We start from the raw sequence: 16225 nt of genomic DNA, 5'->3' as shown, positions 1-16225 counted from the left end.
AATTGTAAGTTTAGAAAACCTTGTCAATACAATAAACCTTAATTTAACATTTGGATGTATATCATGGAGGTAGCCCAAACTTTGATTCAAAACCAGTTTGTAAATTGTCCTTTGTAAATACCAAACAATTGCTGGAACAAGCCACGGGGTATAACTGAGAAACTGAGTGTGCATTCACATCACAGGAGAGTATCACCTCACTTCCCAGCTGTCAGCTCTTAGCAAATGTTTTGAACACTTTTCTTTCAACCTAGTGTTTTCATATTCCAAAAATATACAGCAATGAAACTAATAAACATTTTAAAACGGAAAAAGTAATAATAAGTTTTGAATGAGACATTTTGCGATAATGTTTATAACATCCAACCACTAATGTAACTTTTTCCCCACACTTGCTCTACTATATGAGGACTATTTCAAATTGTTTCCACAGATGTATCCTCAGGAGCCAATGCATCATACTTGCCAGCTGCAGCCATGAAGACTTATCCCATGTCAGACACAGGATTTGCCTCACACCAGCCAGAGTCAAAGGTCAGACAAATGTTTAGATTTTTTCTCAGAATCAATAGAGTCTGACCTTGGAATCGAGATCAAATTTTGTGACAAGTTCTGAGGAATTCCAGCGACAAAGAAACATCTGTCGCGCTCAGATTTATTCTATTTAATTAAAAAGTGATAAATGATGTTTGACTCATGTCAGTGACATATTTGGGGGAACTGGTCAGTTTTCACTGGTATTCTTTGGTGCAGAGTAAGAGGGTCGGACTGAGCGGGTACGTTATTATATTTGATCTCTAATTAGGTTTTCACTACATTTCTTCTGTGCGCTGCATTTCTTCCACGTATCTTTAAAGGTTTTGTTGCTGTGTAGCAGGAACACATGTATGAGGTGTGTAATGAATGGATGCCAAATGTATTTTGCGAAGTGAAGGGACCTGTATCCCCTTGTTGACAGCTGCTGGGGCCCAACACCAGGCTTTGTATGAGCTTGACAACTCTTTTCCACTGAACTGGAGAGCCAGGCAAACTCTGTAATTAAATACTGGCCAGAAACCAGGTGTTGAGATTTTTCATTAATCCTCAGTTTACCACTTAATGATTACTCAGCCTCTGGATACAATTTAAGCTATAAAATACGGATATACAGAAGAGCTTCTGTATATAGGAAAATGTTTTGTAGCAGTGAACATTTGTGAAAATAATCATACTTTTTATTAGAGCTTTTTTTTGTTATTCCTAATTACATTAACTGATTCAGTTCCTTTTAGGCAGGTGGACATGTATTTCACATTTTTAATGTAAAAATGTGTTTAGACCAGACACAGAAACTGTTTAATATTAACTAAAGCAGCTGTTTACAGATGTTCTGTTCAGGCCCGTGCTCCAGCTACATCACACACATGTAACTGCAGAGCGAACTGCATTTCAGAAATCTTTTTTTTTATTTTACTGAAAAACATAATCGAGCTGATGTTTAATCACTATGACTGAAATGTATAACTTTTGTGGATGCTAATGGAAGCCTGCATGGTCGGTCTCGACTTTGAGTCACAGTCAAAAAACAGTACAGCAACAAGAAATGATGGGAACATATTGCCTATAAGATTAGTCTGAAATGTTTCATCCATATCCATTGAGCTTATTTAACAAGTATTACATGTTATATTTTATATAATAATAATAATAATAATAATAATGATTATTATTATTATTATTATTATTATTATTATTATTATTTATTTTACTGCAATGCTACAACCTGTAAAGACCCTGAAAATGTAACACTTGGATTACAGCAGAGGCGCAAACTGTAGCAAAAGTAACCGTTATCTCGTCACTTTGTCTTTGGCTTCAGTTAATTAAAAATATTCCTCAGAGCTTATCTGTCAATACTTGCAGCCCTACAGTTCGTCTGTCCAGAAGTGTTGACTCTTGACAAGGGTTGAAAAATGGCAGCTGTCGATGAGCGCCAATCAAGAGGGCGGGTTTCTTAAGAAGCACAGTGCAGATAAAATTAGTCCCGGAAAATTAGTCCCAGCAAACCTGAAGAAAGCTTAGTTTGATGCCTAGCATACAGACTTATACAATGTGTTTATTATTTGTTTTAGCTTCTTAAACTCTTCTAACATACGCTACTGCCCTTTGAATTTTAATGTACAGAAAATACACTGAATAATGTGTATCTGTTTCTATTTGGAGCTCTTTAAGAAAGCACATAAATCTCATTATTCAAATGTAAGATGCTATTTTTAATGTTGTATGATTACAAAAAAAAAGAAACGTTTTTCCACATTTAGACATCTTGGGGTTTTCATAGAAATGTAAAATAAAGTTAAATAAAAAAAATAAAAACTCAGCTGAGTACACAAATAATAAAGGTATCAATTTCAAGCTACTGATTTTACTTAGCTCGGACAGAAATTACAGCAGTTCTTAAACACACCTGTTAGACATCTGCAGAACCTCCAGTCGAATCTGTAGAGCCACCTCTTTCCTCTGATACAGTTTATCATATGTATCATTAAGTTTTTATGAATCATTTAACCTTAAGGCACAAAGTGTATTGTGCACATAATCAAGCAATGCTGTGCATTTTTTTTTGTTTCTTTTTGGGGGCTTTTGTGCCTTTATTATAGAACAGTGGTGACTGGCAGGACAGGGGGTAGAGAGAGGGGAATGACATGCAGGAAAGAGTCAGGCCGGTCGGTGGTCGAACTGGTGACTGCCTGCTAAGAGCGTCGTGCGCTCACGTGGTACGTGCCCCAACCACTTGACTACTGGGCCACCCAATGCTGTGCATTTTATAGGGTGTAAAAAGATTGCACTCAATGAGAATGTGAGTAAATTTAAAAACCATTTATTCAAGACAAGGAAAGAGAAAAAATAAAAGATCAGCAGTAAAGTGAAAAGAATTTCTTTAGTGAAAAGTCAGATTAAAATACAAAGTACAGTTTTGGCCACTTACAGAAATGTATGTAACAGATTCTGAGGCCATCTTGAGGCAAAAAACGCTGATGTTGTGTGACTTCGCTTTTTTATATCAACCATTTGTTCTGCTCTTCCTTGCCAGGAAGAGAAGAATTATTTAACAGAAGCCTGAACTCGGGGTTGTGCAAGTCATATGCTTCATTGGTTGGTTATTGACAAAGGGTTTTATTGGATCAGTGGAAAAATATTTATAGGCTGTGCTACATGAGCTAATGTTAGTCGCTATAAACACACACCTGTCTAAGCAGAACAGGTGGGGTTTTATTGTTTAAGTGTTGAGCAGAGCACTCACACAAAAGTGCACACACAAACACATGCAATGATAATTTGTGAACTTTTGTTTGTATGTGTGAAAATTAAAAGGTGAACACATATAACATAACATTTGTAGAAGCATACTGTAGAAATTAAACTAAAACTCCTTTGGTAAATGCAAATTTCAATGAAACTGATTTTATGATTTTGTGATTTTGTGAAAATAAATAAAACCAACAATCACTATAAACCTGCACATAGAAGCTCATACACATGGCGCCTAAGCACATACATTCAAGCTTGCACATATGCATGCTTGCACATACACAGACCTTCCTTAGTTCGGACTGCAGTGTCCAGCAGCCCAGCTTTTCAGTAACACAGTAGCTTCATGTGAAAACAGAACTCAAACAGAGATAAACACAGGATTACAGCTAACTGCTGTAAGGAGCACAGACCTAAAGACCCCAGGGTCACACCCTCAGGCAGCGGTGTAAAGTTTCAGACTGGTGAGAGACTAGTAAAATGATCTGAGGGATCGGCGTGCAAGCACTCTGTGCAGGAACGTGGGGAAAAACTGTGAAACCAAACTGACCATCTTCCTCCAACATGGATCCTGCTTTGTACAAATAAACAGACACGTCCTTAGGCCAGATTCCAGCTTATGTCAGTCAGCATGCTGTCAGTGAAAGCACCATGTGAAATGGTTGTTATCCTTTACACCATCTGGCCCTGGTTTTCCAGGTCATGGTCTTGTCAAAACACATATGGCTGAACTCACTGTGGCAGGTAAAGCCTTTCGCTCTGACTGTAGGCTGTAGTCTGAGGGGTGCAAGTTGTCTAATAAGTAGATTTATGAAAAAAATACATCAAAGGAAGAAAAAAAAAATCTGTAAAATCTGTTTTCTTCAGCTTAAATTTAGAAAGACAACTGTAAAGTCAAATTTAGAGACGAGAAACTTCAATAATCTCACAAAGGTTTAATTCTACAAGGCGTATTTCTATCATCATTAATTCCCAGTTGAATTAAAATATTTTTGACAATTATTCGGAGCTGCCTGAGCAGATTGGCTTTGTAGATTGGATTGTGAGTGCCCAATGACAGAGCATAACTGCACTTCTGGTTTGCGGTCAGCAGAAACAGCTACTGTTTGAAGCCTGAGCCAACCTTGACAGTGATATCAATGCTGTGGTCAAACTGTCTGGGCTTTCAGACATACACAAGGTTTTACAGGTCAGACATTAGTGAACACAGTGAGTGAACGAAGAAGACGCTTGTTCTTTCTAATATTCCAAGGGCATAAACAGCCTATTCCTGGATCTGTTTATTGAGCCCAACCTGCATTGACCTTTATATATTCTGGTGGTGGAGGTGGCATTGGCACAGAGCTGTTAATAGAATTATCACTCCTGCATCTGAAGTTGTTAATGTCATGGTGCTGGCCAGAAACCGTTAAGTTGTAGCACAGCAATTCAGTAATCTGGCTCATCTAAAGCCAGGTCTCTTGTTATTGTATGAGTAGTAATATAGCTTTTCCACAATTTGTGAATAGAAATAACTGTCCAAAATGTAGAGTGTCCAATTCTTTAAAAGAGTCAAAAGCACCTTTTAAAAAGAAAGTATTAACTACTTCACCATTTCAGGCTCAAGTTATCAATCATGATTAATGATACAGAATCACGTTATTTATAGATTATTAGTGATGAGTGCTTCGTGTACTCTCTGAATACTGATATAGTTGCCTCTGATTATGTTTCGACATGCATAGCAAAGGGACTTTGACATCGTAAAAGTTTCCTCCCCCTTATACGTCCCCTCCCCCTACACTTCATGGCTATTGGACCCAGTGTGAAGTGTATGTTAGTGTAGGGGTTTCCCTGAACAAATTCCCTGTAAAAACAGAGACCCTGGCTGTTTAGTCCGAGGTGGAATTAGGACTCCCAGTCTGTCCTGCACATGGGACTGTCTGTCAGGTCTGTCAGCCCGAGAAGCAGGAAGAGGAGGAGGGGCACTGGGGAAACTGCAGTTGCAGCATAATGGTTGCAGAAATAAGATGCCATGATATAACAAGCTGAATTTACAACTGCTTTCTGCGGTGATGTTAAAGGAATATGAGATATCAAACAGTATGTGCAACTGCTAGTTTGATCAGTCAATGGTTGTTGCCTTTGGGTTTTAAAGGGGATAGGTACATTTGTAGGGGAGCGAAAGGGAAAGGTGAAGCAACCACTAGAAGGGAGTCAGAACAGTAAAGGTGCACGTTATGCACACTGTTCTTCTTTTCTGTATACCTCTGAATCACACCATCCGGAGTCCCTGCTACAGTGAAGCTGGTTCTTTACATTATTGTTGTCAGCTTCAATGTATGTCTGTTTTCTAATTTCCACTTTCAACACGGAAAGATGTTCAAAAAAAATCATGGTTGTGAGTCAAAATAGGGAAAGATGGAGCTAAAGACGGCAGGGATTTATAGTTAGAGGATAAATATTTCAGCAGGGAGTTGCAGGACAGACCTGGAGTCCTGAAAACTGCAGTTGCAGTTTTTATTTCAAACTACTAATTTTACTTAGTTCTGACAGAAATTACACTAGTTCTCAAATACACTTGTTAGACATCTGCAGAGTCTCGAGTCTAATCCTTAGAGCCACATCTATTTTAATACAGTTTATCTTGTGCCTCATTAACTTTTCAATGAATCATTCAGACTTAAGACACATGTATTTTGTACATGATAATGCAACGCTGTGCGTTTTGTAAAGTGTACAAAGATTGCACTTGAGGAGAATGTGAGTAAATATGGATGGAATGGAAATAACAAAGGAGAAATAAAACAAAGATTTAAACTGTTAATTGTATTTGTTGTAATAATGAAGCTATTATGGTCAATTATTATAGTTAATAATTAATAGATTTTACAGTCTCTAACACCAAAACTGATGGTTTTACTTTCACCTTCTTAGTACTATATGTCTGCAGCCTCCTGTGTCTCCATGAAAAATATTTTACTCGTATTTGCATTACTTACCTACTTACTCTCCTTTAAGATTAAAAAAAAAAAAGTTGGAAAGACAAACAGATGTTGAGCAGTGCAGGTGTTAAATGTATGAAATGTCTGGTGCCAGTCAGCTGACAAGTCTCTAAATCCAAACAAGAAAACTTTCATTATCACTGCTGCTCAACTGCCAGTGAACTATTAATAGATGCAACGAGGTGGGCTGCATCAAGGGGGGAAAACGACATGACATCCTGTGTGATAGTGTTACACTGATGTTAGACAGACTAGTTTCCTACAGTATCCTTTACTCTGAGGTTTTTGTAATTCTGCTTTTTTTGTTGTCAACCCAGCAGTTAGATGAGAAGATCAGTATCAATATCAAGGGTTAAGCCTATCTTCATATTATTACTGGTAGCTCTGTCAAAAGCGAATCGAAAAATCATCAAACATTTTTAGTAGTTACTTGTTATATCTGGTGTATTTACCCATGTACAAGCAGGAAAGGACACACTAGCTGGGCTGGTTACGTTACACACTATAACTAAGTTTCATGACAAGCAACAGCTGTGTTCAGTGACTTGCAAGCAGCAGCTCAGAAGTCATCTGGTCATCTGGTTCATCAAGAAGAAGTTATGTTGGTTTGTAAAAAATTTTTTTATTATTTACAGCCATTTCCACCCAGGAAAGCAACCGCAGGACGAGTCATTCACATCTGCAACCTCCCTGAAGGCAGCTGCACAGAGAATGATGTCATCAACCTGGGACTACCCTTTGGCAAAGTCACCAACTACATCCTCATGCGCTCTACCCATCAGGTACAATAGATTTTGTCAATTTGTTGATATGTATATTTGCCAGTAAATATTTCAGAAACTTTTATTTATTTATTTATTTTTTTGGTTGCACATTATAAAAGGCATACATTTTTGAGCAGTGACATTGAGCAGTGGGATAAACAGCAGACATCAAAATAAGTATTATGTAGGGTTTTGGCACATATGTGTGATCAACAGAAACTGCTTGCTAGGCTTTGACCATCAACATATAAACTCTGACCCAGATTATTTAAAGGGGCTATAATCAATATTTTTATGAAGAAAAATGACTCCATAAACAGTAATGTTTCTCTGGCTGCTGGATTTGTACTTAAGCACCTGTTTCCTAACATGTTTGCCGCATTAACTTACAAGGTCATGATATATCAATGTTCTGTTTCTGCTGCCTCCAAGTGGACAGAAATCAGTTATTGCAGGTTTAAATCATATTAACTGTGCAAAATTCAGATAGTTTTTATGGTTAAACAACATCTCAGAATCATCTGAAAAGTCTGTCTGTATTTGCACAGATCTGTCCTGTGAATATTTTCACTTGGAAGGAAATAGGTCAACATCAAATCACAAATTATCTCTGTGCGTGTTTATGATTATCAGCAGCTTTTTCCAGCTGTAACTGTTATGTGGTATCATGTACTTTGCCATAACTTGCTGGCGGTTTAACTACCAGTACATGACAGCTCACTCAGGTTCAGAGGTTTCATTTATCAGAACTGAACTGCACCATTAATATCCCCCCCTATCAAATTTCAGGCATTCGTACTAAATTCGTGGTATTGGTTACAGAGACTAAAGCGACTGTTCTGGTGATTTATTGTCGTAATGAAATGTGATGCCTTGTGACAATGATTTTCAAAGATTCGCTTGCATCCAGTCTGACAGATATGAAATACTGTAAGTTATATGTCTTGCAAGAGATGCCATATAACTGTCAGGAGGGCATTACTGTTTACAGCAAATTTCTCTTTTCCCATCAGGCATTTCTGGAGATGGGTTATGTCGAAGCAGCTCAGGCCATGGTTCAATACTACCAACTTACCCCAGCTATGATTAACAATCAGAAGCTTCTTATACGAATGTCGAAAAGGTACAAGGAGCTGCAACTCAAGGTAAGACTGAAAAACAAAGTGAACAGCAGGTTATCGGCTGTTTTCGGTGACGACTAAAGCTTTTTTTCTGTTTAGAAACCAGGTAAAGATGTTCAAACGATCATCCACGACATACACTCCCAGCGGGAAAGGGATGAGATGCAAGAACTTGAACAGTGAGGCAATTTTTCACTCACAACTGGTTGTTTTTATGTTGCTGAGTTTGTTGAAGTGCTGTTGGTGGAAAGCAAAATGGAAATTCAATGACCTGAAAATGTCTTTAAGAGTTGAATCAGTGCAATATTACAGAGAATACAGTTTTAGAGGATTGCACTGTGTAATATACCTGTCATCTGTCTGCAGCTACATACCAGAGAGAGCACGCTCCCGTAGCCCTATCAGCCGCTCTCTGAGTCCTCACTCCCACAGCCCCAGTTTTACATCATGCAGCTCAGCCCACAGCCCCCAGGGGGCATCATGCAGAGGTCCGGACAGAAGCAATGGCCTGGGCCCCTGCCGTGGCTCTTGGGATTGGCCGTCACACTTAAGAAGGGGAGAGGAGGAAAGGGAGAGGGATGACCCATGGAGGAATGGGGGAAGCGTGGATGACGATCGGCCTAATGGACGGGCAGTTGACCGTCGAAAGGTCTACCAGAAACCCTTGGATCATATCAGCTCGAGATCTGCAGATGAGAGAGGAGGAGGTGGCGGAGGAGGGGAAGACCGGATGAGGGGCAACAGAGACTGGCACCCACGAAGCAGCCCTCAAGGCATGTCCTTCAACGCTTACAGAAACATGGAGGACGACTTCTACATGAAAGAACAAATGTACAAGTCGGACAAGCCACCCAGACCTCTGTACCAAAGGCATGATACAAAGCCAAAGAGGAGGGATGGTGGTGACTACCACGGTAGGCCAAGGCATTCTGAGTTTGAGATGAGCGAGGAGCCACTTTGCCGAACACCAGAAGAAAAGACGCAGAGTTCTCCAGGCAGGGGCAGGAGCAAAAAGACAAGCAGGAGGCACACCACTGCAGAAAAGCACGAGAGAGAGAATGCTACTGAAAATACTGTGAGTAACTTTTGTAAGTGCACATCACTGTTGTATACCTGCTTCATGTGACACATTCTTTCCACAACTAAGTCAATGCTTTTCTCAGGATCACCAGTCAAAAGAAAAATCTGCGTCACCCCAGCGAAGCAATAAAGCAAAAGAGGCTGCTGAATGTAGTAAAGATAGAGACACTGTAAGTAAACAGACCCTTATTTAACACTTACCTGTAAACATGTCTATACCTCCTTCACATCTCTTACCTTGATCCGTTTCCCTAGGAGAAGGAGTGGGAAAGTGGAGTTGACACTGATGAGGAGTGCTGGTATCCCAAGAACATGGAGGAACTGGTCACTGTTGATGAAGTGGGAGGAGAAGATGATTCCATTATTGAGCCAGACCTTCCTGAGCTGGAAGAGTATGTGTCCTGCCCCAAAGAGTCTGCTGAGGAGGTAGCTGCTGAGAAGCAAGTATCACCACCTAAAAAACCCTTGGAGGAGCAGGAGACATTTAACAAGAAGTCTAACCAGGAAGAGTCCTGTGTGGATGCTGGAGACCAGACTGAAACATCTGTAACTGAGAAAGCAGGGAGCGTTTTACCTGAAACCAGCTCTGAAGAAGAGAAACTCAGTCAAGTGGCTCCTGAGCTGCCAGTCACTAACCTTAGTGACTTCCCCAGTGAGGAGTTCAAGGCTGCACTGGAGGAGACATGTTTAGAGAATAAAGTAACCGGCAGTGGGCCCTCAGAAGAGCCAATGGAAAATCACGTTACAGTATTAGAGGGCAGCAAGACTGAGGAAGCAGGAAAGGTCACGGAAACAATCACTAATGGGGCACAACTCAAGGATGGCATTCTTAAAAAAGGTACTTTCCATACGAGAACTCAAATGCTCTGTAAAAAATTATAGGTATATGATATGAATATACTGTAGATTACCATTCAGGATGGTAAATTAATTGGTTCATAAACATCCTTTAGGTTAATCCACACAGAAAGCCTCTTTCTTAAATGTCCGTCACTGCAAATTCAAGCAAATGTCCCAATTTTCATATTTTGTCAACTTATTGATGGCTTCAATATTGATTAATCAAGGCAGCCAGTGTCGCTATGAGCATCCTGATTTCACTATAGACATAATATAACAAAGTTAATGAATCAGTAAAGTATTTGTCTAGTAAATTTCTCTGAGTGGTGATTACAGAAAACTTTTCTTGCACACTTCAGAGCCTCAGCGACAGGTGTGCAGGATCAAAAACTCATAATTAGAGAAGAAAAGGCAAAAATCCTGCACACTGCCCATCACTTGTATTCACTTAATTAACAATGTTTCAGTCCTCAGGCCCTCTTGAGGCAAAATTCAATGAATGGATTATTTTCTGACATCCTGACACGTCAGCCTGCTGAAGACAATTTGGTCAGCCGCCGTCCTCACGTCCCCTTTGCTGTTAGCAAACAGCTGGCTCTGAGGTCAGAGGTGTCCAAACTGAAGTCAGAGTTGATGTGGATAAAATGGATCGTTAACTACAAAAGCACTTACACGCCGCTCATGTCTCTTTTTATGTGAATTCCCAATTAGCTCTACTTTGTAAAATGTGATTACTTGTTACTTTTTTATGCAGCCTAAATAAAAGAGTTTCACATAACAACACATCAGACTGGTTAGCAGTTGAAACAGTAGGTTTTGATTGTAGTTAGAGCAAATCATACAGTTACAGCATATACACCACTTTCAGGGATGATTGTTGTGAAGAGACAGATTAAGAGTTTTCCCGTGACTCTTTTAGGTATGGTCCTAAATTTATTACTACTGCAACTAGAAAGGCACTAAGAGGATGCAGGCCTCTGCTAATGCTTTACAGTGTACACCAGAGTTAAGAGAAAAAGTATAAATTCATAGTAAATTATCCAGATCTGCTTCTTCCCATGCCCAGGCTTCATCCCTCCACCAAGTTCGGTGCAAATCAGTAATAAACAAACATGAAAACATAACCTCTTTAGTTGGGGTAAAAATATACTGTCCGGAAAAGTATGTTTAATTTCTCAGGGGGTTTTGTCTATCCTACCTTTCTTATAAGTTGTATGCCTTTCAGATATCGAGGCCACCTTGCCACCTCGTGAACAAGACAAAGCTGTCAGTGAACACAGCATCCCTTTGGGTAAGCGTAACACGTTTTATTACTATTCTGATTGAGTGTTGGATCATTGAGGACATTAAAATGTAGTCAGCATGGTTCCTATTTTGTCAGCAAATATTATCTTACATGAAATAGACTGAGCAGGAGCAATAATGATAAAACTGAATCAGGTTTCAATGGCTGGATCCATCCCAGCGGTCCTCGCACTGTTCTATATTTAAATATTGTCACAGATGTGGGGGTCCATGGAGTCTTGAGCCTGTGGTCTTAGTCCTAAAGATACAGTGTTATCATGTACACCATTAATAAGTACACTGACAACCTGGTGCATTAGCACTCTAATTGACTGGAATTGCTTGGCCACTTGCTGACCTATTTCCGTGAACAGGTTGTGAAATGCACCCCGGAGAGATGAGTATTTATTTATATTATCATTGGGGCTAGAATGACATGGCCAAGCACATGGCCTATGTTGGACCTGCTGCATGGAGACTTACATAAGCCCTGATGCAGTGTGGCAACAATAGACCACAGTGCAGAGTCAAGAGCTGTGTGTGCCATGAGCTGTGTGGCTATTTCTGTTGTATGATACCCCAAGAGTGACTGTCCAGAGTGAACTGTGTCTATTGATACTATGGCTGAGACAAATATAAAACACCGAAGAGTCGTCTGGTTGTTGTTGTTGCCATTTTGTTCATTTTTTATACTGACAGCCAGATATTTGTTTGTAGAAACAGTTATTATTACAGGACTTTAAATGGGATATTACAGTCTGATTCCATGTAATCAAGATAAAGTAACTGTATTGGACACAAACAAAATCAATCACACTGGCCCCATGTTGTGATTGAAATATGAAAGTGTAGTGAAAGATGCATTGTTCAGCCTGCTGTCAACAGAGACATAGTTTGGTTTAAATAAATAAGAATGACAAAATGTGAATGAATGAGGAAAAAAAAGGTGAACAATAAATAAACGAAATTGAATTTTTTTTTTTTTTTCACTTTCCAAACCTAGATTGAGTTTAAAATTTTTCATTTTCATTTTCAAAGACACAAATTGGATCATTCAATCAAACAGATTCCAGTGTTGCCTTAAGCTCTGCTCACTGGAAATACCCTTTGTTAGAATCCTCATCTGTTTTACTGATTTCTACGATTTAATTCTAATTGCATTAACTAATTCTAATTGTGTTCACTGTCTGTTAGGGGTGGAGTTCATTGTGCCAAGGACGGGCTTCTACTGTAAACTCTGTGGATTGTTCTATACCAGTGAGGAGAACGCAAAGACGATACACTGCCGCAGCACTGTGCACTACAGGAACCTGCAGGTACACACTGCACAGCACACAACAGTCCTCTGCTGCTTCGGGTTTAACAGTTCCACATTTTAATAAATCGTTCCCCCCCCTGAATTATATGAGCACGCCAACCCTCATTAAATGTGTGTCTGTGTGTGTGCACATATACAACATGTCTGCATCACTCTTTTTTATATGAGTGGGTGGAGTGTAAAAAATTAAAACCTGTCTCCCTGCACACTCGACTGGACCGAGGGCAAAATTTGAGAGATTACACCACCTGTTTCTGGGTTGGTGAGTAATCTATGTGCTTCAGTCTGGTCAATCGGCAGAAATTTTACAGTATTATTTATATGATCGTTGATTATCAGTCATTAATCAAGGAAAAATGCAGGTTTCTGATTCTGAAATTTCAAGCTTTATATGGCTTTAAATTAAATGTCTTTGTGCTTTTTTCTGTTGGTTGAACAAAACAAATTAAAAACATCATCTTGGGCTGTTTTTTTGTTTTTTAAACTATTTTCAGACATTTTCAGGTTAATTGATAAAATAATTGATATATTAATCAAAAATATAAATACATGAATGCAGTCAGATGAACAAAAACAAACTGAGAAAAACACAGCAATATATCCTGACATATCCTAGCACACATACATGCCTGTAAACTTGCAACTGTATTAAGTTTCTGATTATTGGCCATTCAGCACCAAGCCATCTTGCATTTCTCTTGTCCCCGGCAGCTGAGCCAAGCCAGATGAATGGCGATTCCCTTCACATTTGATGGATTACATTCCAAAAGGAGGAAAAAACAGTTTTAAACAGTTGTGCTGTCTGTCAAAGCCCTGTGTGTGTGTGTGTGTGTGTGTGTGTGTGTGTGTGTGTGTGTGTGTCTCCCTCCTGGTGTTTAATAGTTTTACTTTAGGTTTTGTCATTCTTTTGGCCACAGATCTCTGTTTTAATTTACTTACTCATCTACACAGATGAGCCTCAACACTTTCTGAATCAGTATGATTCACGGATATTGGTTAGGTTAATCACATTTTGTTTCAAGGCTTAACTGTATAACTCTTTTTTTTATGTTGGCTCTGAAAATTCAAAAATCAGATATGATCGTTTTTGTTTAGTTTCAGTTTAAAATCCAACACAGCATCAGCTTCTGTTCTTTTGGCGATTTGAAAAAAATCAGAAACAACCTCAGTATTGAGTTAGATCCTGTTCTCCAATAGGAGGTCACTTCACCTTAAAAATCAAGTTATTTACAATGGCTGTTGTATTTTATACAGGCAGTAGTACACTGTATATGTTTAGATATATTTTGGATTGTAGATTTTTACCTTTTCTTTTCTCCCACTTCGCAGAAATATCTGTCTCAGCTGGCGAAGGATAGTCTGTCGGACGCACTTTCTGAACCCTCAGCTGCACAGTGACATCAGCTCGACCTCTCACCTCCTGGAAAGATTCATGTATGTGTGATGTTGGTGCCAGATAGATAAGCTGACACATGAAGGATAGAGTATGTGGACAATTGCACTGGTTTTGACATGTTGGAGGGAGGGACGGCTGGATGTCTCAGCCAAAGATGCTCTCAATTTTGTACATACCTAAAGTGTCATTTATAGTGAGGAGGCCACAATATTTAATTGCAATTTTTGTTTCTTTTTTGGTTTATCAGTTTTCTTACAGTTTATTTTATTTGGTTGTGTGTGAATTATTTTTTCTATCTTTTAGAATGGAAATGTATTTGCAAAAGTCTAATTAGTGGAAAAAAAAAAACAAAAAAAAAAACGTACATACTATGGGCTTATGTTAGTCCATTTTCTGAGTTTAAATCGATTATTCTCATGAGTTAACCTTATTTTTAATTTGGTCTGTACATTGTCCTAGCAACAATTACATTTATAGCTGCAAAATGACTTGAAATGTCCGTCAAGGAACATTTTTACTCAGTTAAAAAGCTGAGGCAGATTCTCAGGTTTGTTGTATTTGTTGAACAGATTTCAATGTATAGCACAGTAAACAACAACTACATTTTTATTTATATCTAGGGCTTTGAAGGCTCCTGCAGTTTTTATTTCATTCTGTGCCAGTTTGTGCAATACATTATCTGTCAGGTAAAAATGTACATCATTTGGACTAATAATGATGCAACTATGCAAAAGAGCTTTATTTTATTAAGTTTTATGTCGGATTTAATTCATAAGAAAATCCCAGTCATATCTGCCAACATATAATGCCTTAAATATTGAAGACCTTAAACTGGACCATGTGTTTTAATTTATCAGTTAAACATGCAGTGTTTCATGTTACAGTGATTTCTTTCAGAAGGATTGTCAAGCCAGACTGTTTTTGTATACTGTGAATAATGATCATGTGACATTACCGCTAGTGTCGTTTTCATATGATTTTTCATGTGCCTTTTTTTTTTGTTTTTTTTTTTTTGTTTTTTTTTTGATGGAAAAAAATCTTGAATAAATGTTTCAAATATTTGAGCTGCCTCATCAATATTTCAACAAATACTAATCACATCGTAGTGCCTGGAACTGGTTTCAGGAGGTATTTCTGCTTCCTCCACAGGATACACCATCCATTTTCTATACCAGCTTGTAATAACACTGTGAAAGGGACTGTTGTAAAAGAGCGCCCTCAAGTGTTGAGGCAAAAAACATCTGTGTGCAAAATTAAATCTAAAGGTGTAATTGCATGTGTAAAAAAACAAAAACAAACTCTGTTTAGATTTAGATTAATTAATAATAATTAATAACAATGATGGTGTCCAAATTGTTGTTTTAAATTTTACTGTCATACATTTAGTCTGCTCACTCACACAGTAAGTTAACCCTATAATGCCAAATGCATCAAATTTGATACAAGCATTTCTGAGACCTACTGCATCGCCTTATGGTAAAAACTTCACTCAAAACCCTCCTGTATCCAATCTGATGCTTGTCTTCCAACCCCTGGTGGAAACCTTTATCACTACAACAATTCAAACACAGTACATGGGACAATCCAAGTTGGCCACCTTCAGATAGGTCAAGAAGGTCAAGAAAATTGCGATTTTTACAATTTTCCAGTGACATTTTCTTTTAAATTTTTAGTAATATCCTAACATGAACACTTAGTTATTATTGCACAATTTTTTGCATTTTAGTATGTAGTAAAATCGTGTATAAAATTTGGAAAGACCTATATGCAAATAATTTTTTTTTATTTTTTTTTAAAAAAAATTTCAAAATTACAAAAAAAGGGCCAAATAAAGGTTCCAGATTCAAGAAATCTGAATTTTCTGTCCATTATTTCTGGGGTCGGGCATTACAGGGTTAACACAACACTGGCCACATCCATAAGTGGAATAACTGCTCAGGATGCTCAACATGCCTTAGCTGAAAAAAATAAAATAAATAAATAAATAATAATAATTATTAATCTCTGACATCATCATCATCAATGAACCAGCGTGCTCTCCCATGATGGAGGGTGCAGTGCTGCAGCACCGACGACAGGGGGCGGCCCTTCTCGACTAACGCAGACCCCAGAGAACTTGCGAGAAGAAAATCCCGTGTTGCGTTTTC

General features: G+C 38.5%; 1 protein-coding gene across 1 annotated transcript in view; it reads left to right on the top strand.

Moving 5' to 3' along the window:
- rbm20 (RNA binding motif protein 20) overlaps nt 1-15139 on the top strand; it is a 46765-nt gene extending 31626 nt beyond the window's left edge. Inside the window, exons 5-14 of the mRNA XM_071505170.1 lie at nt 434-534; nt 6911-7057; nt 8053-8184; nt 8260-8339; nt 8527-9235; nt 9324-9410; nt 9496-10078; nt 11306-11371; nt 12559-12680; nt 14012-15139. Coding sequence (XP_071361271.1) covers nt 434-534; nt 6911-7057; nt 8053-8184; nt 8260-8339; nt 8527-9235; nt 9324-9410; nt 9496-10078; nt 11306-11371; nt 12559-12680; nt 14012-14080 — 2096 coding nt within the window. The 3' untranslated portion in view covers nt 14081-15139. The remainder of the gene's footprint in view (nt 1-433; nt 535-6910; nt 7058-8052; nt 8185-8259; nt 8340-8526; nt 9236-9323; nt 9411-9495; nt 10079-11305; nt 11372-12558; nt 12681-14011) is intronic.
- The last annotated feature ends 1086 nt before the right edge of the window (nt 15140-16225 follow it).

This window comes from Trachinotus anak, unplaced genomic scaffold (assembly GCF_046630095.1).
Source record: "Trachinotus anak isolate AG129_WGS33_773 ecotype Australia unplaced genomic scaffold, CSIRO_AGI_Tana_v1 ptg000019l, whole genome shotgun sequence".
NCBI lineage: Eukaryota > Metazoa > Chordata > Actinopteri > Carangiformes > Carangidae > Trachinotus > Trachinotus anak.
The sequence above is the reverse complement of the archived record's forward strand: the minus strand, read 5'-3'. Positions and strand labels throughout refer to the sequence as shown.